The sequence below is a fragment of the Lycium ferocissimum genome, chromosome 6 (assembly GCF_029784015.1).
Source record: "Lycium ferocissimum isolate CSIRO_LF1 chromosome 6, AGI_CSIRO_Lferr_CH_V1, whole genome shotgun sequence".
NCBI classification, from domain to species: domain Eukaryota; kingdom Viridiplantae; phylum Streptophyta; class Magnoliopsida; order Solanales; family Solanaceae; genus Lycium; species Lycium ferocissimum.
The window spans coordinates 5,017,983-5,040,673 of NC_081347.1; the positions used below are offsets into that span (position 1 = coordinate 5,017,983).

At 36.8% G+C, this 22,691-nt stretch overlaps 2 protein-coding genes, 1 long non-coding RNA gene and 1 other non-coding gene across 5 annotated transcripts; 3 read left to right on the top strand and 1 right to left on the bottom strand.

Moving 5' to 3' along the window:
- Positions 1 to 7,266: 7,266 nt before the first annotated feature.
- On the top strand, positions 7,267 to 18,371 carry LOC132059027 (membrane-associated 30 kDa protein, chloroplastic). 2 transcript variants are annotated; one of them, XM_059451486.1, is made up of 12 exons: positions 7,267 to 7,384; positions 7,427 to 7,630; positions 11,456 to 11,580; positions 11,685 to 11,795; positions 11,930 to 11,994; positions 12,063 to 12,144; positions 13,506 to 13,580; positions 14,057 to 14,127; positions 14,332 to 14,414; positions 15,511 to 15,575; positions 17,095 to 17,169; positions 17,944 to 18,371. In XM_059451486.1, the coding sequence occupies exons 2-12, from the start codon at positions 7,507 to 7,509 to the stop codon at positions 18,049 to 18,051; spliced, it is 984 nt and encodes a 327-aa protein (XP_059307469.1). In that variant the 5' UTR covers positions 7,267 to 7,384; positions 7,427 to 7,506; the 3' UTR covers positions 18,052 to 18,371. The 2 variants fall into 2 exon arrangements, with proteins under 2 accessions (XP_059307469.1, XP_059307470.1); XM_059451487.1 differs by lacking the exons at positions 7,267 to 7,384; positions 7,427 to 7,630 and adding an exon at positions 7,949 to 8,078.
- On the bottom strand, positions 8,512 to 11,576 carry LOC132059028 (uncharacterized). The gene is made up of 2 exons (XR_009415486.1): positions 11,437 to 11,576; positions 8,512 to 8,680 (listed from the first exon to the last, which is right to left on the bottom strand). It is a non-coding gene; the product is annotated as an uncharacterized LOC132059028 (long non-coding RNA).
- Positions 18,372 to 19,518: 1,147 nt separating the features above from the next.
- TRNAE-CUC (transfer RNA glutamic acid (anticodon CUC)) lies at positions 19,519 to 19,591 on the top strand. The gene has a single exon. It is a non-coding gene; the product is annotated as a tRNA-Glu (tRNA).
- Positions 19,592 to 19,701: 110 nt separating this feature from the next.
- Positions 19,702 to 21,374, top strand: LOC132059029 (protein TIC 20-II, chloroplastic-like). The gene is made up of 2 exons (XM_059451488.1): positions 19,702 to 20,110; positions 21,014 to 21,374. Exons 1-2 carry the CDS (start codon positions 19,765 to 19,767, stop codon positions 21,280 to 21,282), a joined length of 615 nt encoding a protein of 204 aa, XP_059307471.1. The 5' UTR covers positions 19,702 to 19,764; the 3' UTR covers positions 21,283 to 21,374.
- The last annotated feature ends 1,317 nt before the right edge of the window (positions 21,375 to 22,691 follow it).

Here is a 22,691-nt window from a genome sequence, read left to right on the forward strand (position 1 = left end):
TGTCAATCCTGCTATATATCCTCCTTTCATTGCTCTGCTTATTACACCAAGTATAAAATGCCGTAGAAAACTTAAGTTCGCCTCACTTCACAATCAGCTGCACATTCTCTAAACTCTCTAGGTTTAGACATGGTAACAGGACTACCAATCCTTTATTCCCTGTCTAATACACAGTTAAAGTCCCCCATAATTGCCCATGGACCTTCGATTTGTCCATGTATTGTTCTGAGGTCTTGCTAAAGTCCCCTTCTTAGTGCCATGTCATTGAAGGCATACACTATAATCACATGAAACCTCTGTTTTGTACCCCTATGTGTCACTCCACAATGTATTACCTGGTCTGTTACTTCCTTTATATCTACCTCATAAATGTGAGGTTTCCACAACATCCAAATTCTGCCCCTAGGACGCTTACTCAAATTTATACTGAACAACCACCCATTGCACAAGTTAAGAGAGGCTTGGTTAGCCTTTGGCCTCTTAACCTTTGTCTCCAGCAAACCAAACAACCCTACTTTTTCTTTGTGCATAAACACCTGCATTTCCTTTTGCTTGACTGGGTTATTTAGTCCACTAGAGTTCCAAAATCCCAATCTATCTATGAGGTTGGGGGTCACCCTCCACCCCTATGCCATTTTCTGGTATTGTTCCACCTTGGTTCTCTATAGGGACTGAGGAGCTTGGTACATATACTTCCTTTTGTGTCGGTTGATCATTTCGAGACTGGACTCACATAAAGCCCCATATCTATTCTTCATATTCAGTTCTCCTGGTTTTTCACCCTCCTCCCTTTTAGTATACCTTGTGCAGCTTGATAATTCCTTCCACCTTTATTGTGAACAGGTCTGCTACCTCTTGCCGTAGGAGCTAGATTAGCCTCTTTTGCCTATTCCTTCATTTTTCCTTCCTTTCTTTCTCCTCCTTCATATGTTTCCTACACTCAGTTAATTCATGCCCATAGTTCTTGCAATTTGGACACAAAGCAGGCTTCTATTCAAAGACTACCTCCTGTTCAATTATGCATCCATTCTCATTTTCAAATGTCACACTCGAGGGGTACGATTGATTGATTGTTACTTCCACTAGGACCCTAGCATATGTAAGCCTCTCTTTCAAAGTGGTTGCGCTATCTGTACGCATTAGTTTCCCCACTAGCCCCGCTATCTTTGCTAACGCTTTTGGTCCCCAATATTTGATATCCAACCGTACTAATCGTATCCATATCGGTATCTTCTCCATTGCCTCTTTAGTAAGCTCCATCCCAGGTTTTCATGGTTTCACAATTACTGGTTTGGAATCAAACATTTGGATACCCTGCTCTATAGCAATATTCGTCGATTCAATTATTTCAAATCAAACTAAGAACACCCCTCTATTCACCTGTGCTACTTTCTCCACACCTAATTGTCCCCAAATTCTCCTACATAATCCTTCCATGATCGATTGAGGTGGGTTCGATCCTAATACGTAGCATACCACAGCTGTTGTCCAATACGCAACCTCCTCCTGAATATCTTCTGTCGTAATTTTCACCTTTGGCGTGACCTTCTATGTTGTTAGGTCAATTTCTTCCGCAATTGGGATTACCCCGACTATGTTACTCCAATTTATCTCAGGGTTAACCGAATTAGGCACACCTGTTATTGTACTCTTCTGTTCTGTTTCCACCCTATCAACCCATGATTTAGGGCTGGCAACCCCCGTGCTTTCTTTGTTTGTGTACGCCATCGTCGTTACCGCCGGAGTATTCAAGCTTAGCAGTTCCAATGGCGAAATTCCTCGCAATTCATTAATACTCTCTGTTTTCTTTGCATCAGTTGATTTTGGTACTTTCTTCCCCGTTGAATTCATTTGATTATTATGTTGCGTCATTGCATTCCTTTCCCCAGGCTTTGATTTTCCTGCCATCAGCGTGAACTGAAGGAATCTCACATTCTAGAGAGAGATGAAATGACTCGAAATCAAACAAAGATAATCGAAGTTTTAGAGAGAGAAAATGAGAGAAGAGAGTAATCTTATTTCATGGTTATTACTATAACTAATTGCTTATAACAAGCTGCTTATGACTGACAAATGTAACAAAAAATATATCTATATATATATATATAAGGTCCCCAGTTTAAAAAGAGTCCTCCCTCTTCAACTTCTCTTTTCAATCAAGAACTTCATTACACCAGTGCTTGTGAGACATTTCATGGTCGTTGTTGAAAAATGTAAAGGTGATCGCACCCAAGTCGCTTCGGCGCTTGATGGAAGAAGCCAAGGCTATGGAAGAAGACCACAAGGGTGGGGCATGGGGCATTGTCGAAAAATTGAGGGCCTCAGTCCAAAAATTGGAAGCAGACCCTAATCCCGCAACAACTATTTTGGTGACCATTCGCCGTTAGAATTTTGTATTTCCTTTTTATTTTGCTTTCTGTAATTTCTTGAGGCCTAACAAATGCAATAATTGTTTTTATTAATGTTTCCAGATCATTTTTTTGGTTAATCGAATACTTCTTAACATATTAGCTAAGGCTTTTGTACCAATTACTTGTCTCGAGTTAACACCCGTTAAAGGATCATTATAAAAACCTACAAGTCTTTCATAAGCAGTGCCCATTAGATCAACAAAATAAGTACTACATACGAAAGGTGGGGGGGGGGGGGCGAGAAGAGTTTGGATTGTTGCCTTCCTCCTTCTTTTGCTAGCAGGTCCGCCACCTTATTTTGTTCCCGGTAGTTATGATTTAGTACTGGATTTCCCAGCTCCATGATTAAGGACCTGCATTAAGAGATAATATGGTTATAAGCAGGTGTCCATTTTTTAGCATAGTTATTACCTATGTCGAGTCAGTGCTAATCTCGATGGGTTTTAAATTATGCTCCACAGCTAGTCGAAGTCCCTGCATAAGAATGGTTAGTTCAGCAAGATTATTTGTAGTGTGGGGTAATCCTTTCATGAACCTAATTACCCACCGACCATGGCAATCTCTTATAACCCCTCCAATTCCTCCCCTCCCAGGATTTCCAAAGCATGAGCCATCAGTGTTTGAGCTTATATTGGTTGGGTTCCGGGGTTTCCCATTTGATGGATATTCTAATTCTAGCTAGTCCTGACTGTGGGACTGGGGGTGAATACTAGGAAGAATTCGATGGCTTGGCTATATAGGTGAGTAAAGGAGGGGTGATCATGTTTGTTGTTGAAAAGATTGTGGTTTCTATTCAGCCAAATGCCCCAGAATAATAATGGGAGTTGATTTTCCCAGCGGATAAGATGGTCAAAATCATGTTTTCTAAGTCTGCTCCAGCTATTAATCAGGTTGGAAATATCACTGGAGGTGGTGGTGGTAGAAGTATTTGTGGACTGTGGTATTATGTTGGAAAACATTGTGCCAGAATTGTTTGCTAATACCACATTCAAAGAAGATGTGATTTTGGGTAAAACTGAGGCAACAACACTGTTTTCAGATCATGACTATTAGTAGTAGTTATATCTTGGGTAAAATTTAAAAATGATTCTTGTTTCTTTTTAAATATATTTGAAAACTCTTGTATTAAAGCTAATATGAATGCTCAATGTAAGTCTAACGTGTGTGGTTTTATATCACCATTCTGGGTATACCTCTTCTGTAGTACATAATGTTTAGCCTTTTTTTGACGGTGGAAAAGATTACTATCAACTCGGCCTGTTGTGATATCAACCTTATAAAGTGCTACTGCAGTATTCTTCTTTAGATATTTTCAACTTTTTCTTTTCCTTTATTTTAATCTTTAGTTTTCGGCAGTTGTTTATAGGAGGGAAGTTTAGGTGTTTAATTAGGTTAGTAGTGTTCCTTCTGACAGCTATGTAATAATCTTTTCTTAATTGACTTTGAAATTTACCAATCATGACGTGCTCTTATCAGTTGTAACCTGGTATTTAGCATATGGTTGTTCCCCTTGGCATATGAAGGATTATTTTTTCTTTTTAAATATATTTGAAAACTCTAATATTAAAGCAAATATGAATGCTCATATCGCAGTTGAACTTAAGAAAAATGAATTACTTGGAACTTTGGTGCACAATTCAATAAAAGTTATGAACAAATTGTCGAGAAATTCCCAATAAGAAGTATACTTTTGAGAAAAGCAACTCAACATTTGGTCATAATAAAGTTAATACGGGAACATTTTTAAAGAAGTGAATAGATAATTACAGTAACAAATTTACATTTAATTTATCACCCATTAGTTGCCCTAATCAATCAAGACTGAAACAATAAGAGGGATGTATTAATTATCAGTGCAAGCTTTACAAAACAAGGACAACTATCAAGTCAGTCCTTCACCCGTATGAAACTAGAAAGCAAGAAAACTACTATTAGTAAGCTAATTACAAAGAGCTCACAAACTCAAACAATCTCCTATTGTTTCTACGACGGATGCATAGTCTTCATTTCATGCAGCAATGCTTCTTCTTGGCTCTATCATGATAATGACTAGTGTTCCTTTCAATCCACACCCCATAGACTACAGTTGCAAAACAAGCTTTAAGTAGCACATCTTGGGGTCTTCTAACTACCGGAGATAGAGGTTTTTTCCACCGACATTCAGTGAGAAATTTGTGCTATAAAACATAATTTTCCCCACTTCATTCCCACCGAACGTCACTCACTTGAAAACACATTTTTAAATGATTCCATCAAACGCCGGGAAATTTTATAATTTTTCCGTGTAAAAATACTACTATTTAGGTTTTTTCCTACTGGCACTCAGTGAGAATATCTACTGAACATTTTTCAGTGAAAAAATAGTGATTTTTTAGTAGTGTCTACCTCTTCCTGCTTCAGAGATCCATTGTGCCTCATTCTTCCATGACATATTAGTCCTTCTACTCCTTGGCCAAGGTAAAATGCTCTGCCACAACTCCTTAAAGAAACTGCAGTCAAACAAAATATGCTGATTCTGGGAAATTTTTGCATAGCACGCATAGCCCATCAATCCTCATACCCCACTTTCAGAGAATATACTGAGTCCTTAGTTTACCATGAAGTGCCACCCAAAGACAATATTTGTTGACCTTGGAGTTTTGCCCATGGGGCAAGCGGTGTCAAATGTTCAAGATCACCCAATTTCAAAACCATTCCGGTAAATCACCCGGCCCAATCTTTACAAACTTAGCTGGCCGAATTCACTTTTTACTCTTTCTAGCCGCATGCATAAATTATACTCCAGCTATACACGTTTATGCATATATTATACATACACCGATTATTTAAGCAGTTGTGCAGGCGGTTATTTAGGTTAATTCTTCTAATTTTTCTTGTAAAAATAACGGGGGATGTTCAATGTTTGGATATGTTTTAAAATTTAGCCACCTATTGCAACGTAATTGGAAAAAGAAGAAGTTAATTTGTAGTGTGAAACTAAAATTTGGAAAAAGTTTCACTGGCTAAAATACTGAAAATTGAAATTAAAGCTCTCACATGTGAAACTTCAGTACAATGGTTTGGCTTTTAATAGACCAGACTAGCAAGCAAAGTATTGATACCATGGTAAAGGTGTTTGATAGGTTTTTTTTACCAGCATTCCAAAACTTGAAAAATGAGAGGCAAATTTGTTATCTTCAGAATTCTTTCGGTTCGGATTGTACTTTACATCATATGTGTTTGTGTTCTTTATTTTTTTCTACTAATATTGTTGTTTTCTAGCACAACAATAAAATAATAGATTATTTATTTTAACATTTTTGTTCAATCATGGTCACCTCAACTTATCCTATAATTAGCAAAGGCTCCATTTTCACTGGGGAAGTGTTACTTATGTTTTTATCATTCCGTATCCAAAATTAGTTGATTCACTAAATTTAAAGTTGCGTCAAACACCATTAAGGGGAATAAAGCACCAGTCACCAAAAATTTCTCTATTTTTAAAACTTGAACTATCAAGTGATATAAAATCTTGCTATCATGTACCTCGGATTAAAGTTACTCATTTGTGTGGATGCTTTAAAGGATATGGTGCAAATAGAAAAGTTCGTACACAATATATTATTTTAAGTTGTGACTATGGTAGATCTATAAGTGAATACAAATGACTCCTCATGTCCTTCGTATTGTTGAAGTGTATAACCATCTCATCTAAGAATTTAAGTTATTGGAAAGAATACCTTTTTTAATTACTTCATATTATATCTACACATACTACTCATAGGAAAAAGGCAATGTCATTTTGGTGCTTAGATTAAAGGAAAAATATTTAAATGTATCGTAGTATTTGAAGTTACTCAATTTTGTTATCCGTTGCATTTTTTTTTTAAATCTATTTATATAACAAATCATGACGTATTTGCTCATGTTATTAATAGAGCTTCAACATGAAGTGAATAGACTTCGCGTATTCAAATAATTTGACAAAAAATGTTTAAATTTCCCTTTAACTTTAGACTATGATTTATAATTACCTTCAAGCTAGAGCTGTTAGTGGTAAATGGCAAAAATGGAACTTCTCCCTAACAACAAAGTAATACGAGATCAAAAGTCAAGCAGAGTTTTACTCAAAATTGTTCCTTATCTATGGGAGTAGGTCTATTTTGGTCCTTTAAATAAAATCTTGAGCACTTTTAGTCTCTTAAATTTGCTAAAGTGGAGCATTTTGGTCCAACTAACAAAATGGACCAAAAAACACGACAAAAACCAACATAGAAAAATCAACCGACTTTCGAACCGACCGAAAAATCGCATAACTTGGTCTGTTTGATCCATTTTTCTTTTTAAAAATGAAACAGACTGAGCTTAATCGTTATTTTGCACCAAAAAAAAAAAGAAAAGAAAAAGAAAAAGAAAATGCCTAAGCTCAGCCGATTCATCGGTCGGTTTATTTAAAAAGTGTGAACATAGTTTTGACCAAAAGAGGATGGAGTTTGATTTCTTTTTTCTTTTTTTTTTTAATTTTCCGGGTGCAAAATTGACCAGGCTCGATTGGTTTATCCAAAAAAGTTCGAAAAAGAATTAGGATCAAATCGATCGAGTCGGCTGGTTTTGCGATTAGTCTGAAGGTCGATCAAATTTTGCCGTGCTTTTGGTAGTTACCGTTGTAGTTTTTAAGTCCATTATGCTAGTTGGACCAAAGACGCTACACTTTAACAAACTCAAGGGACAAAAGATGCTCAAAGTTATATTTGAAAAACCAAAATAAACCTACGTCAATACATAAGTGACAATTTTGTCTAAAATCTCACAAAATGTTACAAGTTTCGAATAAAATAAGGATAAAATTTGAATATTTTGCCTAGATTAAATTAAATAAACCTAAAAGATAAAAGAAAAGAAAAGAAAATATGAAAAAAACAAGGAAAATAGAAAAGGAAAAATATCCAAACGCAGGAGAAACCCAGGAGCCACAAACAACAAGAGGGTGACTGACAGCAAACCAAATCAGGAAAAAACACAAAAGAATTAAGATTAGAGAAAATACCCTCTCAAGTAATTGTTTTTCTTAGTTCTGTACATACAAAAAGTTGCAATTTTGGGTGCCCTTAAAAGAATGGCAGTAAGAACACCCATAACAGGGATAAGTATGGCTTCAGCACCCTCTATTTCATCTTGTAATAGGGTGTTTGTTGTTGTTAAGGCACCACCTTTTAGAGCTTCTTTTTTTGGTCAAGGAGGTAATGTTCTGTTTTAGTTTACTTTGCATTGAACTGTGGACAAAGGCATGATTTTTATTCAGTTTTATGTTATTACTGAAATTGGGGTTTCTTGATTTGCTTTATTGATGCTAAAATTTGCTAGGATTAAAAATTTCAGACCTTTATGTTCAATTCTTTATTGGGTTTGGAGGCCCCTTTTAGTTTTTACACTTATAGTTAGTGTCCAGTTTTTGTTTCTAGACTGTGGCATTTATCAATTCACTTATGTAAAGATGCAGTCTTTTAGTTTTGTACATACAAAAAGTTGCAATTTTGGATACCCTTTTGTTTGGTTCTGTAAAAGAATGGCAGTAAGAACACCTATAACAGGGATAAGTACGGCTTCAGCACCTTCCATTTCATCTTGTAATAGGGTTGTTGTTTTTGTTAAAGCGCCGCCTTTTAGAGCTTCTTTTTGGTCAAGGAGGTAATTTTAGAGCTTTCTGTTTTAGTTTACATTGCATTTAACTGTATACAAAGACATGATTTTTATTCAGTTTTATGATATTACTGAAATTGGGGTTTCTTGATGCTAAAATTTGCTAGTATTGAAAATTTCAGACCTTTCTGTTCAATTCTTTACTGGGTTTGGAGGGCCCTTTTAGTTTTTATACTTATAGTTAGTGACCAATTTTAGTTTCTAATCTCAAACTGTGGCATTTATCAATTCACTTATGTAAAGATGCAGTCTTCTAGTGTTGTATATACACCAACAACACCATACCCAGTGTAATCCCACAAGTGGGATCTGGGGAGGGTAGGATGTACGCAGACCTTATCTCTACCTTTGTGGGATAGAGAGGCTGTTTCCGATAGAACCTCGGCTCAAAAGAAATGTAATCGATGCAGGAATGTAGTAATAGTGTTGTATATACAAAAAGTTGCAATTTTGGGTACCCTTTTGTTGGTTCTGTCAAACCAAAATGGCAATTAGAACACCTATAACAGGGATAAGTATGGCTTCAGCACCTTCTATTTCATCTTGTAATAGGGTTGTTGTTTTTGTTAAAGCGCCGCCTTTTAGAGCTTCTTTTTTGGTCAAGTAGGTAATTTTATTGCTTTCTGTTTTAGTTTACTTTGCATTTAACTGTACACAAAGACATGATTTTTATTCAGTTTTATGTTATTACTGAAATTGGGGTTTCTTGATTTGCTTTACTGATGCTAAAATTTGCTAAAAGACTGCATCTTTACATTAAGCGAATTGATAAATGCCACAGTTCACATTAGTTTACTTTGCATTCAACTGTATACAAAGACATGATTTAATTCTGTTCTATGTAATTAATGAAATTGGGTTTTCTTGATTTGCTTTATTATTGCTAAAATTTGCTAGTATGGGATTTAATCTTGGAAATTTTAGAACTTTCTGTTCAATTCTTTACTGGGTGGAGGCCCTTTTCAGTTTTAACACTTTTGGTTACTGTGCCTTTTCCAATTTTTTGTTTCTAATGTGAACTATGGAATTTATCAATTCATTAATGTAAATATGCAGCCTTTTAGTTTATTTTATATCTTTAATTTTTGTTTTTGTAATGTCTGATTTGATTAGAATTTGTGAACCAGTTCTCTTATAAGATGTAGACTGTTAGAAGCTGGTTGAAGCACTGCTATTTTGTTCTATTTTGCTGCTTTGCGGTTGGTTATTCATACTTCACCAAAATGGATAGTGCAGTTGAATTTATCAATGTTAAGGTTTTTGTTCGAATGTGAATGGATGTATTTTTCATCTTTCTGTAGGATGGTGTCGATATAGACATAGGCCCTTTAGGTGCTAATGAAGTTATAAGACCATGGTAATATCAAGTCTAGGCATCGATAGATTTGAGGACTTGAAGGAAGTCTCTCAACTACTTGTCGGTGTTCAGGGTGTTCCAGGATTTGTCTGGAGAAAGGGAACTTTGCTAATTGAGGTGTGAAAAAATAGCTATAGGAGATTTGCAACGTAAATGTGTTGAACTTTCTGAATGGTATAGGAAAGAGAAAATGATGTTCCACCTCGAACTCTCGTACATCTAGACTATTGATTTGGTCGATTCCGCAATTTTCTCTTAAAAAACATCTTCTAGATGGCTGTTACGCTCCCCAACTCTTCTGTTCTTTTGGTGTACCTGCATAAACATGACATACATTGATCTTGCCCTGCATGTATGTGTTATCTTTGCACTTCATCATGTTAAATTGATGCAGACACTTGCTAAAGTCATACCAGCTAAAGTATTATTGAACAGCCTGAGAAGGAGGAACATCTTGGACTAGACAATATAGACTCAAGAACAATCACGTTCTTTTCTTTGGCTTATGGACTGAATAAAAGGGGATAATAATTCTTTATCAAAAACTAAAAGGGGATATGAATCCCTGGATGAGTCATTTTTTAATGTATCAGGGTCTCGTCCTGCGTTTGATTAATTTAGGATAAAACTCCAGATAAGAAAACATGTTTAGTTAGGGTATTTGTTGTTTTGGTGATTAAAATCTTGTGGATATTAAAGGATAGCCCAGTGCAGTAAGCTCACACTAAGTGCGGGGTTGGGGAAGGGCCAGGCTACCGTGCATTTTGTGCACATGTTGATCTTCCAAAATTATAATCTTGAGAGACTCTCATCTTGATTCTTGAGGTTCTTTTTTGCTCTTCCACTTGGGATCAAGTAGCCACTTATATTAGGATAAGAAGAAACTCAGGATGACTCATCCTGGATACACTGTTTTCATTAAAAGACAGGATTATGGGATGAGCTATGTCAATGCCAACTCATCCTACTGACCAGCCCTCCACTCCCCATCTTAACTTTAGATTAGATTAAACTAGCTTTACATATAAGACATGATTCACTCATTACAACAATGAAATATTATATAGTTACATCCTTGCTTTCATTCTTGTTAGTTGTATCCTTGCATCTGTATCAAATATTTTACCCATTTCCCTTATCGTAATTATAGATGTTATGGCAAACTCAATACTTCAGCATGCATTACTGATCAACGCTTGTGGCCTAGGCAAGTAAGGTGCTCCAAATTAACCTACACGAGTTTTAGATTCCGTTCTAAGTCAACCCACATATACCATTGATGATGTATGATTGTCATGCATTCTCATTAAGTCCTATAAAAGTCTTTGCACTTTTATCATTCTTTGCAGATGTCAACATTCTTACCATGGCTGGCCAGTCTAATAAGTCCGTTTAGAAATTTATGCGCTTTTGGCATTCTTCGAGGGTGCCATAGTGGCTAGTGGCACAGTCCCTTCTCTGTCATATTTCCACTTGTGCTATAAAAATGCTGAGGTTAAGCCTCTATACAAGAAACTTTGGCTTTTACCTGTATGTAGATGTAGCTCCATTTATCTTGGGTATATAGAAGCAAATTGTTTTATAGTTAGCATTTACTCCACTGTTTTAGCATGGTTTCTTCTGAGGAGTAATTAATGTGCTGGTCAATATTCACCTTCAAATTTGGTCTTACAATCGAGAACTACTGCTCTTGATGTTTAAGCTTTATTCAGCCTTTTACTGTTTGATGAAAAACATTATTTAAGGTTGACCCAATTGGTACCATATCAAAGCTCTATGTATACAGCGGGTGGACATTTATACTTACATATTTGACCAATAGACATAAATTTGAAGGACTAGATATTTAAGTTTTCCATCGTATACCGTTCTTCTTATGCCAAACTAGATCTAAGGTGTTCCTAGTAAACTAGCAGGTTCCTCCTCAGTTTAATCTTCTTTCATTAGTCTGCTGGAACCCCTCCCCTTCCGTAGCATTTATTTGCTGACAAATTGTAATCACTTGCAGTGGGAGCTCTAAAACTTGCTGGGCTACAGCTTACTCGTTCTAATAGATCCAGGTGTAACAGTCATGGTGGGGGTGCCCTTGGAGCTCGTATGAATCTATTTGATCGGTTTGCTAGAGTTGTCAAGGTTATTTGGTCCATGATATTTCTCATTCATTAGGCTAATTCTATGTTTTGTCTCCTAAGACTTGTTCTCAACTCAGATGTTATTCTCTTTTATGTGTTATGTAGTCATATGCAAATGCACTTGTAAGCACATTCGAAGACCCAGAGAAGATCTTGGAACAAACTGTGCTGGAAATGAATAATGATTTGATAAAGCTGCGACAAGCTACAGCACAGGTAGTCTCAGATCTTTTCCTATATATGGTTTCAGAGATAGAAGATATTGGTTCAACCTACGTAGCGCCTAATGTGATTGAGATATCATAGTTAAGGAAGTGAAAAAAAGTTTGATGCTTTGCCTTTCTCTGAAGGTCTTGGCTTCACAGAAGCAGTTGGAAAACAAGTATAAAGCTGCACAACAAGCTTCTGAAGATTGGTAAGTGCTAGGGAAATCTAGTTCGTCCTGTTTGTATTAGCTGTGGTTTAATTTTGCTTCAATCCTAGGTATCGTAGAGCCCAGCTTGCTCTTGGAAAGGGGGAGGAAGACCTTGCTCGTGAAGCTCTCAAAAGAAGAAAATCTTATGCTGTAAGGCAAATTTTTTGTGGGAAAGTTTTCAAGAGTTCAGCTTTGTCAAAAAAAAAAAAAAAAAAAAAAAAAAAAAAGTTTTCAAGAGTTCAGTTGGTTACTATATAGTGTTTAATTAAAACGGTGTTCTCGTGGAATTGGAAGTTATCTTATCATTCCGGTTACTGGGAATTTTATATTGCCCTCATTTGATTTTTCATTTTTTTGTGTTCATTTTAATATTTAGATGTCCTCGATATCATATAAGAATAGAGCAGAGTTGACCTAGGAGTTAGATTCGGTTTGATGAGTTACGTTCTTGAGTGACATGACTTATGTATTTGCTGGTAATGAAGGACTTGAATTACTTTTCAAACTTTGTTATTATCCCTTAAAGTCCGTCAACACCCAAGGGTGTGACCTAGTGGTCAATGAGGTGGTGAAAACCTTGGAGACCAAGGTTCAAACCTCAGTAAAGACAGTACACTAAGTGATTTATTTACATCTGCTTAAGTCTTGGTGGGCAAAGTTACCCGGTAACTGATCCCAAAAAAAAAAAAAAAAAAAAAAAAAAAAAAAAAAAAAAAAAGTTACCCGGTAGCTGTGCTGGTGGGCGATAGCCGTTACTCATTGGAATAGTTAAGGTGTGTGCAAGCTGGCTCGGACACCATCATAAATAGAAAAAGAAAGTCCTTCAAGTTTTCGTAATGGAAAAGCAACAATGATGTTGTATTTGTATAGTAACCTCAAAACTGTATGCCACACTTGTATGTCTAGTTTTTTGTATTATTATTTCGTAAAGGCTATTATTTTCACCCAGTGTTATATATTATACAGCCAAGTTTCATGTCTTAATAGAAATAAGGATTCTTGAATCCTTGATTGATGTTGGTTCATTACATTGTTTTCAAGTGTAGGTATTGACCGACTTCAGGTGAATTTGGATAGTGATTGATAAAATTTTATTATTATTGGGATCCGCAACTTCTTAATCATATGTAACATGCAAGATTGTTTAGCTCCACAAATTAAAGAGTCTTATGGTGTCCTTTTCTCCTCTATATCTCAGTAGATTACTTCTTTGAGCTTGAGATGTCAAATTGGATGACTTAGTAAAAGACTAGTATGTTTTAGCATCAGGTTCCCTGTTTCCCAAGAAAAGAAAGAAATATTTGAATAAGGGAAAAAGGGTGGGATGGATTGAAAAAGCTCGTTCAGATTTTGAACTTGAAGATCTCTGTACCAAGGATGCGCAAATAATGCCACATGCTATCATTTCTTGATTGCTTTACAGAGTGTCTGCTTAAGAGGATAATGAAGTGAAATGAACATCATGACAATTATGTCTCGACTTTGTGTTCACTCATGTTTGAATTATGCAGGATAATGCAAATGCCTTGAAGACTCAACTTGAACAGCAGAAGACTGTAGTTGATAATCTGGTCAGCAATACACGGGTGTGTTCCTAACCTTTTTTTTTATCAGGGATGCTTATTATTCTGGTGTAGTAGCTTCTTTAACAAAAAGCTAAGGAAGATATGATGCTTTGATTGCTCATTCGTATGATTTACGTGTACATATACATGTTTTTTCGCTTGATAAAAAAGTTTGTTCTTATAGCCCCAGGGCTTAGTTCAAGTGGCAAAGGTTGAGGCCATGCGAACTAAGCCTAATATTTAAGTGAGAAGGATAGAGGGGAGAGCCCATTGTCCCCGAGTTTTGAGAGCTGTGATTGGTTCTAAGGGTTGGCCCCAGATGGATTTCTCGGCCATAATTTCTTTTAAGAAGTTTGTTCTTTAATCTGCGCATTTTTTGGGGATATTTATCCTATGTTACATCAAGCAACAAATTTTACCAAAATCTCGGTCTTGCACATTATGTTAAAATGAATTGGAACTTTTGTCTTTGACTGTTATCATCTCTCATTTGACAGCTTCTGGAGAGCAAGATACAGGAAGCAAAATCAAAGAAGGATACTCTGAAAGCACGTGCTCAGTCAGCAAAGTCAGTTCCATGCCTTCTCATCATTTCATGTTTATCCTGAATTATAAATATCCAGGGCTCACACTTTTGGTTATACCTCTTGTAAGGGGCATTTCCCCCGACTTATCAATAAAATTATCACGTCATAAAAAATATGTGGCTCATAAAATTGTCACGCTTAATTTATTTCTTTTCAAGAAAATGACTATGAGGTTTATCATTTAGGACGGCAACCAAAGTAAGCGAGATGTTGGGAAATGTAAATACAAGCAGTGCCCTCTCAGCCTTTGAAAGAATGGAAGAAAAAGGTTCTGACACACACTCCACCCTCTCTTTCCCATTCCTCTTTTGCTTCCAATTTCAGATGCTTACTTTGCTTCTACTTTAAATATTTTTTGTCTTGTAGTAATAGCTGTAGAGGTTGATTTTTTGCCCGCCTGTACAAACAATAAGACTGAGTGCTGATCATAGAAGCCTCTTAAAAATGACCTTTACTCTACTCCTTAGCTTCTCTGAGTAATTATTTGTATATCAATCGAAAGATGGTCCCTAAGTATGTTTTCTCTTAGAAGTTATTCACTGAATACAGGCTTTGCGAATCCTGAGCTCAGCTGTCATTGCTCATAAAAGAAAGACAAAACACTAGCAGGATTAATGTTAAGGATAAAAGGAGGAAATATGATAAGGTACTCATGTCAGAGATCATTTTGCAATTTTGGGGATAAAAACACGTGCTAATCAAGATCAATACCTTATTTTGAAAATAAATAATTTGAAGTGTGCCAAAGGACGTTGGTATGTAGTGTTCTTGTCGTAAAGCCTACATATTTTTGCACAACTGTTTAGACACGTGTCTAGTTGCTGAATAATTCTGCATCAAAATTAGTGCATTTTGTCTATTATAGGTCCTTTGCAGATGCACTCGAGATGTCCTCTATTGTGGATTTTCATCTCCGATATACATAATTACACGCAGAGTTAAGCCTACATATTTTTGCACAACTATTTAGACAATACTTACTGCATCAAAAACAATTTATTCTTCTGTCCTCTATTGTGGATTTTCATCTCCGTAAATAATTTTATATTTAACCTATTCTTCTGCGCAAAATAATTTTATACTTGCACTTGATTGCCCCCACCCCCCAGCCCCCCACCACCACCACCACCAACACACACACACAGAGACACACAGAGACACCCTTATTTGGGGTAACAAGGCGATATTTGCACTTACTGCGTGATTGTTGCATGTTGAAATCTTCTACGACCGAGTGTTGGAAATAAGAATTTGTTATCCTGGATATAATTCAGATGAAACTATGGAGTCACTTCTCCTAGTCACGTGCTAAAGTATTTGTGGGTGATTAAATGACTGTCTTACTTTTTCTTGATTTTCCGTAGTTTTGACTATGGAGTCTCAAGCTGATGCTCTTAACCAGTTAACCAGTGATGAGCTTGAAGGAAAGGTAATTAGTTTTTTCTATTGCATTACCTTTTTAAGGTCATGTGCTCTCTCTCTCTCTCTCTCTTTTCATGTGCTCTCTCTCTTTCACAATTTACTATCCATTACCTATTATTTTCCTCTTAATTTTTTTTTTTTTTGTGGCTTTTGATTGATCGATGAGACGCGACGCGGGGTGAACGCCAATGTGGAGGTTTGGAGACAGTTCCTGGAGTCGAAAGGGTTAAGGTTGAGTAGGACAAAAATAGAGTACGTGGAGTGCAGGTTTAGTGCGGTGATGAGTGACACTGATGTGGAAGTGAGGCTCAACTCACAAGTCGTCTTGAAGAGAGAGAGTTTCAAGTATTTGGGGGCTATAATTCAAGGTAATGGGGAGATTGACGAGGATGTCACATATCGTATTGGAGCAGGGTGGTTGAGATGGAGGCTCGCATCTGGTGTCTTGTGTGGTAAGAAGTGCCACCAAGACTTAAAGATAAGTTCAACAGAGTAGTAGTGAGACCGATGATGTTGTATGGGGTGGAGTGTTGGCTAGTCAAGAACTCTCATGTTCAGAAGATGAAAATTGCAAAAATGAGGATGTTGAGATGGATCTGTAGGCTAACTAGGAGAGATATGGTCAGAAATGAAGAGATTCGGGACAAGGTAGGGGTGGACTCCGTGGCAGAAAAGATGCGGGAGGCGAGACTGAGATAGTTCGGACATGTCCAGAGGAGAGGCACAGATGTGCCGGTGAGGAAGCGTGAGAGGCTGGCGATGGAGGGTTGGAAGAGAGGTAGAGGAAGGCCGAAGAAGTATTGGGGAGAGGTGATCAGGCAGGATATGACTAGTCTTGCCTTATCAATTACATGACCCTAGATAGGAAGGTGTGGAGGTCGAGGATTAAGGTAGAAGGCTAGTAGTAGGATTAGTAGTACCTCCCTTTCTTGCTGGAACAATATTATTTCCGTCATTTTCTTGTATTTTTATTTTAGCATTCGCACATCTCTTATTCTTAGTTTTCTATTGCTACTTCTTGTCCTTTCTACTTTAGTTTTCTTGCTATTCTGATATTACTTCTGTGTTACTTGAGCCGAGGGTCTATTGAAAACAACCTCTCTATCTGCCAAGGTAGAGGTAAGGTCTGCATACACTCTACCCTCCTCAACCCCACTTTGTGGGATTACACTGGGTATGTTGTTGTTGTTTTGACTTTCTTGATCTTCACTTCTTAATCATTCTTATTTGGAGATGTGGCTAACTTCTTGTTGTGCTTTTCCTTATTATTGCCAAAATTGAAAGTGATCCATTGTAAATAGCCTCACTTTCCATTTTCACCTTTTATAACATATGTAATTGGTGAAAAATATGTTTTTTTTTTTTTGGGTACTCATTTCTCGTGAGCACAAAATGGCACAAAAGTGCGACATGCATCTGCTGCAAACGAAGTTTTAGTTTCCATTATGCAAAGCCCTTGTGGGAGAATTTACTGCTTCTAAAGGGATTATATTTTTTATCCTAATTGATTATTCTGCTTCTTACAGTTTGCATTACTGGAGACCTCTTCTGTTGATGATGATCTTGCCAGCTTAAAAAAGGAATTAACTGGAAGCTCAAAGGTATTTTCTACTCAATCTAGGTGCTAAGATATGGGCACTTTTATACTACTTATGGGTAGAGCTGTTACATGGGAAATGGAAATTTACATGTGTTGCTCTGTGCTAGGTATATTCCCTTTTCTCCCTGATATTGGTATCAGGTGACATCAAATTTTAATAAATCAAACTGCATAGTAAATAGATGAAGACGAAGTATGAGTTGCTTCTCTTCATTATACCCACCTCTGGCTAAGTTTATTCTGTAACCATGAAATTGTATATCTGTAAAAGCAGATGTTCATAAGAACATGAAGGTGCCCTCCAACGATTAATCAAGAAAGGAAGTCTAACATGATACTTTTAAGTTACTTGTGGTGATTATACGTAGTTTCCTGTTACTTGTTGCTTCCTTGCTTTGGAAAATCTCCTTTTATCTAGAAAAGCAGAAAACTAGTGTGCATATGTTGGTGATTTGGGGGTGGGGAGTTAATTGAGGACAACATAATTTGTTTCATTGTGCCTTCTAGGGCTTTGGTCTAGTGGTAAGGGCGTAGCACTTGATGTGTGTGTTAGACGCACATCAGGAGTTTGAATCCTGCCACAGACAAGAGCTTGCTGTTTAAGTGAAGAATGATAGAAGGAAGGCCCATTATGTGTGCCAATTGGCTCTCGTAGATTTTCTTGATTATAAAAAGAAACATAATCTGTTTTATTGTTGATGTAGCATTTCCTTCTAAACCTCCAGACTAGAGCTGAGGTATTTGGTTTAATGTTTTATTTTTATTGACTAAGCAGAAAGGAGATCTTCCACCAGGGAGAACACCAGTTTCCAGTTTGCAATTTCAAGATTCAGAGATTGAAAAAGAATTGAATGAATTAAGGAGACGGGCAAATGATTTCTAGAGATCATAGTCGATCTTTCACACTACAAATTGTCTTCCTTTAGGCTTTTAATACTCAGAATGTGGCCATGCATGCTTTCCAGAAAAGTTGCCTCATCGTTACAGGCAAGCGAATATAGGAAGTAAAAATCGAAAGTATATTGAGATATGTTGATATATCTTCTTTCAATTTATTGACCTACATTATGGCAATATAGTGTAAGCTAGCCTTGACCTTCAGTTTTGTATATTGTCACCCAAATGTTTCATGAGAATAGTCCTTCGAGTTACATTGTAGATTTGGAAATTCCATAATACTGGTTTTGCATTTTATCTAACAAATTCTCATCTTGTGAAAAGTGTTTTCACACTTGAAAATTTCTCCACAACAGTGCTTCAAACTCAGCTGGTTTGTTAGGATAATTTTGAGGCAAGAGAGGAGAAGGAAAAAGTAGAGTTAGTATAAAAGTGGGTTATATGAATTTTTCTGATATCATAATATTTACCCACCCAACATTTTAGAATTGTAATCAAACCCCAAAGCTACTTAATTACCTTTTGACTAAATTAAAGTCCTTTATTCAAGACTCCAGAAGTCTCTTTACCCCATACTCCTCATGTGAGATTATCAACTTTTACATTATCAAATATTAAAAATTCGGCAAATACTTTAATTAATTGGAATTCTAAGAGAGATTTCTACCCTTGCCTTGTCATTTAACTTCGTTTTTATATCGGAGTAACAAATGGACCTATGGTACAACGTAATGAACGTTCTTACCGTAAGCATAAGATCTATTCATAAGTCTTTTGTCTAACAAAATGCATAGCTACTATAGTTCAACCGAGAGAGGCTCTCGTGTGATTAGTAGTTGGTGAGGTATTAACTTACTTAGGTGATCATCAATAGCTAGTTTGAAAGGATGATCAGCCATGCTAGGATTGAAACACGACCCAAACTCATATGAGACGTAATAACGGGGGATTTTCCACATTAAGCGGAAGCCTGAGTGAGCAATGTTGCATGGAGGTAGAAGCCACGTATAGCAATGACGGGATGGTGAATAAGCATCAACTAACTCTATGCTGCCACTTTGTTAAGTGGTAACACGACATATAGAGTTTGACACCTGCCCAGTGCTAGAATGTCGGAAAGAGAAATATTATAAGCTTTGAATGGAATCCCTAGTAGACTGCAACAATAACTCTAACTATCCTAACATAGCGAAATTCCTTGTCGCATAAGTAGCGACATGCGCGAATATCTTAAATTGCTCCGCTATCTCTTTTATGGATTTAGTGAAATTGAATTCTTCTTGAAGATACAGAGTACCAAATATTAGACGGTAAGACCCTGTACACCTTCACTATAGCTTCATAGCAACGACTTTAATCTAATGTATAGGATAGGTGGGAGGGGCAACACACAGCTATCGACCAATCCTGAAAACCACATCAACATTAATTATTACTTATAGTTAAACAACAATCCGTTGTAGTCTAGTTGGTCAGGATACTCGGCTCTCACCCGAGAGACCCGGGTTCAAGTCCCGGCAACGGAATTCCCTTTTTCTTACTTTAATTTAAAAAACCATTTGAACTTTTTCTTTCTTTTTTCCCTACTCCAAACTGCATTATATGACGTACCATTATGCATTATAAGTTGTACATCAAGAAAATCCATCCAAAATAAACACCAACACCTCCCAAAAACCTCTCATTTCCACCAAAAAAAATGGCCTCCATTCCTCTCCTCCATTTCACTCCCAAAACCTCTTTCACCCCTCGCCTATTACCCCACCCACTCAAACCCATTAACCCGAAACCCCTCCAAACCCGAACCCGAATCCAGACCCAACCCGTTTCCATCTCCGCCGGATACAACCCAATCCCTGCCACAGACCGGTTAATCTCAGCCGTCGCTTACTTCCTTCCCTTTTTCAACGGCATCCAATACGGGCGTTTCCTTTTCTCTCAATACCCTTCTTTAGCTCTCCCATTTCAACCTATTCTTCCACTTTTATCCCTTTACCGCTCTATCCCTTATGCTAGTTTTGTCACTTTCTTTGCTCTTTACTTAGGTAAGTAGTAAAACCACCAAGAACCTTAGAAATGTTGTTGGAACTTTTTCCTACAACAAATAAAATTGTCATTTACTATTTTACTCAAATAATTTTTAATTTTTTATTACTACTTTGTTTTTTTTACTATCCTGTTGTTGTTACTGCATCTGTTTTTATTAATTGTTGTGTATCTGCTTTACTTGAGCCGAGGGTGTATCGGCCCTTAGACTATTGTCATTTATTATTTTCCTCAAATTATTAGTTAATGCGCATTTCCTTTTATGTTCCCGGAATTTTAGCATTGTTCTTGTATTTTCTTATTTTTGGATTTCTATTACTATACGTTGTTTCTTTAGTCTCGGGTATCCTATTATCTGGCTACTTATTTTTGCTTGTTGCTACTGCCTATTTTTCGTCTTGCTATGAGTCGCGGGTATGTGGGAAAAATGTCTCTCTAGCTTAGCAAGTTAGGGGTATGGTTTGCGGACACACTACCTTTTCATACCCCACTTGTGGGATTACAATGGGTTTTTTGTTGTTGTTGTTGTTATAAAAATATACCTCCAGAATTTTCGTATATATTTAATGTACAACAACATCAATATACGTCGTGTTACCACTTAAAGATAGAAGGCGGTTTCCGAAAGACCCTCGGTTCATATATATTTAATGTAATTTTGTATAAATCTTTTCTTTATTGTATTTGAACTATAATTCCTTCTTTATTTATCAATTAGAATTCTTCAAGTTTTTGCCATAATTGAGCTACTATAATCCTAAAATTTAGGTCTTAAATGGTCTCCTATGCATTATATAGAGCTTTTTAATGTTAAATTTCTTGGATCTTTTGTTCATTGTTTTCTTTTTTTCTTTTTGTCCTTTTCTTTTATACTTATCTAGTATTCTTTGCTCTTTACTTAGGTATTGTGAGAAATGAGAGTTTGAACAAGTATGCCCGGTTTAATGCATTGCAAGCGGTGGTGCTTGATGTGTTGTTGGTGCTTCCAATGTTGATTCAAAGGATTTTTTCTCCGGGTCAAAGTGGTATTGGCCTGAAGTTTACGGTTTGGATGCATAATGGGCTTTTTGTGTTTGTTGTGGGTTGTTTTATTTATGGGCTTGTTTCTTGTATCCTTGGGAAAACTCCTTACTTGCCTTTTGTAACTGAAGCTGCTAATAGGCAAATGTAGCTTTTCTTTTTGATGTAAGGTGTTTGATATGTTGTTCTCTGATTTCTTTTGGGTACCTAGAACTTGGAAATGAAAGGAAGGAATTTTTTCCATGTGTTGTATTTTTCATGTCAACTGTTATGTGGTCGTTTTCATGTTTACCCAAGTGATACAGTGTTCAGTCAGTTTCATTATATTTTGAAGATTTTAAGGTCTCATGGAATGTTACAATTTTTAGGACTTCACGACTTACGGTCTTAAGACTGTTATTTGAAGAGTGCTATAAATTCACATGCCTATAAGAGAGTAAAAGATGAAGCCTCAAAACTCAAATAGTGTCTGGTTCTTCCCTCTGTCCCAATTTATGTGATACACTTTTTTTTTTAATCTGTCAAAAAAAGAATGATACATTTCTATATGAAATAATTAACTTAAAACTTCCCATTTAAAAAATAAAGCCTCAAAACTCAAATAGTGTCTGGTAATTTAAAAGATTGGTAAGTGTTACAGAGATATGTCATCATCATCGATCCATCAAGACAAAACCAATTGGAAGTGCAGGATTTTCATAACTTCATTGAAGTCACTTGTCTCGAGAATCACAGAGTGAGGTTACTTTATTGGGCTGGTCTCTCACCCTGCACCATGATGTTTGGACTCATTTGCACACGCCTCGACTATTTCATGGAGTAACTTGCGGATGCTTCAGTTACTTCATTGGTACCTGCTACCTCTCACCAGCACAGATATTAGGTAATTACGCCCGCCTAGGCTTCGGCTGATGGAAAGCAGGAAAGGTTACCATGTGTTCGTTGTCTCCCCACACCACCTTATTGAATGCAAGCTCCATCTAGACACCACAAGCTCCGCCTTGTATGGAATTCATGGAGGATCACCAGTGATGCCATCATATTATATTTAGGTCATGCACAAGTTGAGATCAGATGAAATCTACTAGATAACTTCTCATGTTATTGACCTTTCTTGGCTACCTCAAACCTGTGCCGTCAAGAGATTCACATTTTCATAATCCATGGAGAGAATTGATAGTAACCTCAATGGCCAAACTTTTACGTACAGCTCCTAATTTATACGCAAGCACCAAAATTTCAGCGAGCGCTCAAAGTCCCGAACCCTGAGCCAGGCCAGAAGCAGTTTCGCTTCATGCCTATTAGCATAGAGATTCCTCAACTGTGCAACCATATTTACATTTGCTGATGTCCAATGAATCAAATAGAGTAGGGGGACCATAAAAGTTTCTTCCTTTCTCGTACACAAGATACATTGTTGAAGGGCTGAACTTCAAAGGCTGAAAACTGCAATTTGTTCATCCTATAAGGCCAAAACCAGATTACTATCACCAGCAAAAAAAACGAGAGGCTCGTAACCTAGAAATCACCTGAAAACCATCTCAATGCAACCGCAGAGTG

Bases quoted from the DNA above. Each gene is read 5' to 3' on its own strand.
- LOC132059029 (XM_059451488.1), top strand. From the start codon at position 19,765: ATGGCCTCCATTCCTCTCCTCCATTTCACTCCCAAAACCTCTTTCACC. The intron at 20,111-21,013 runs GTAAGTAGTAAA...CTCTTTACTTAG, and splicing joins TTTCTTTGCTCTTTACTTAG to GTATTGTGAGAAATGAGAGT.
- LOC132059027 (XM_059451486.1), top strand. From the start codon at position 7,507: ATGGCAGTAAGAACACCCATAACAGGGATAAGTATGGCTTCAGCACCC. The intron at 11,581-11,684 runs GTTATTTGGTCC...TGTGTTATGTAG, and splicing joins GGTTTGCTAGAGTTGTCAAG to TCATATGCAAATGCACTTGT. The intron at 11,995-12,062 runs GTAAGTGCTAGG...CTTCAATCCTAG, and splicing joins CAACAAGCTTCTGAAGATTG to GTATCGTAGAGCCCAGCTTG.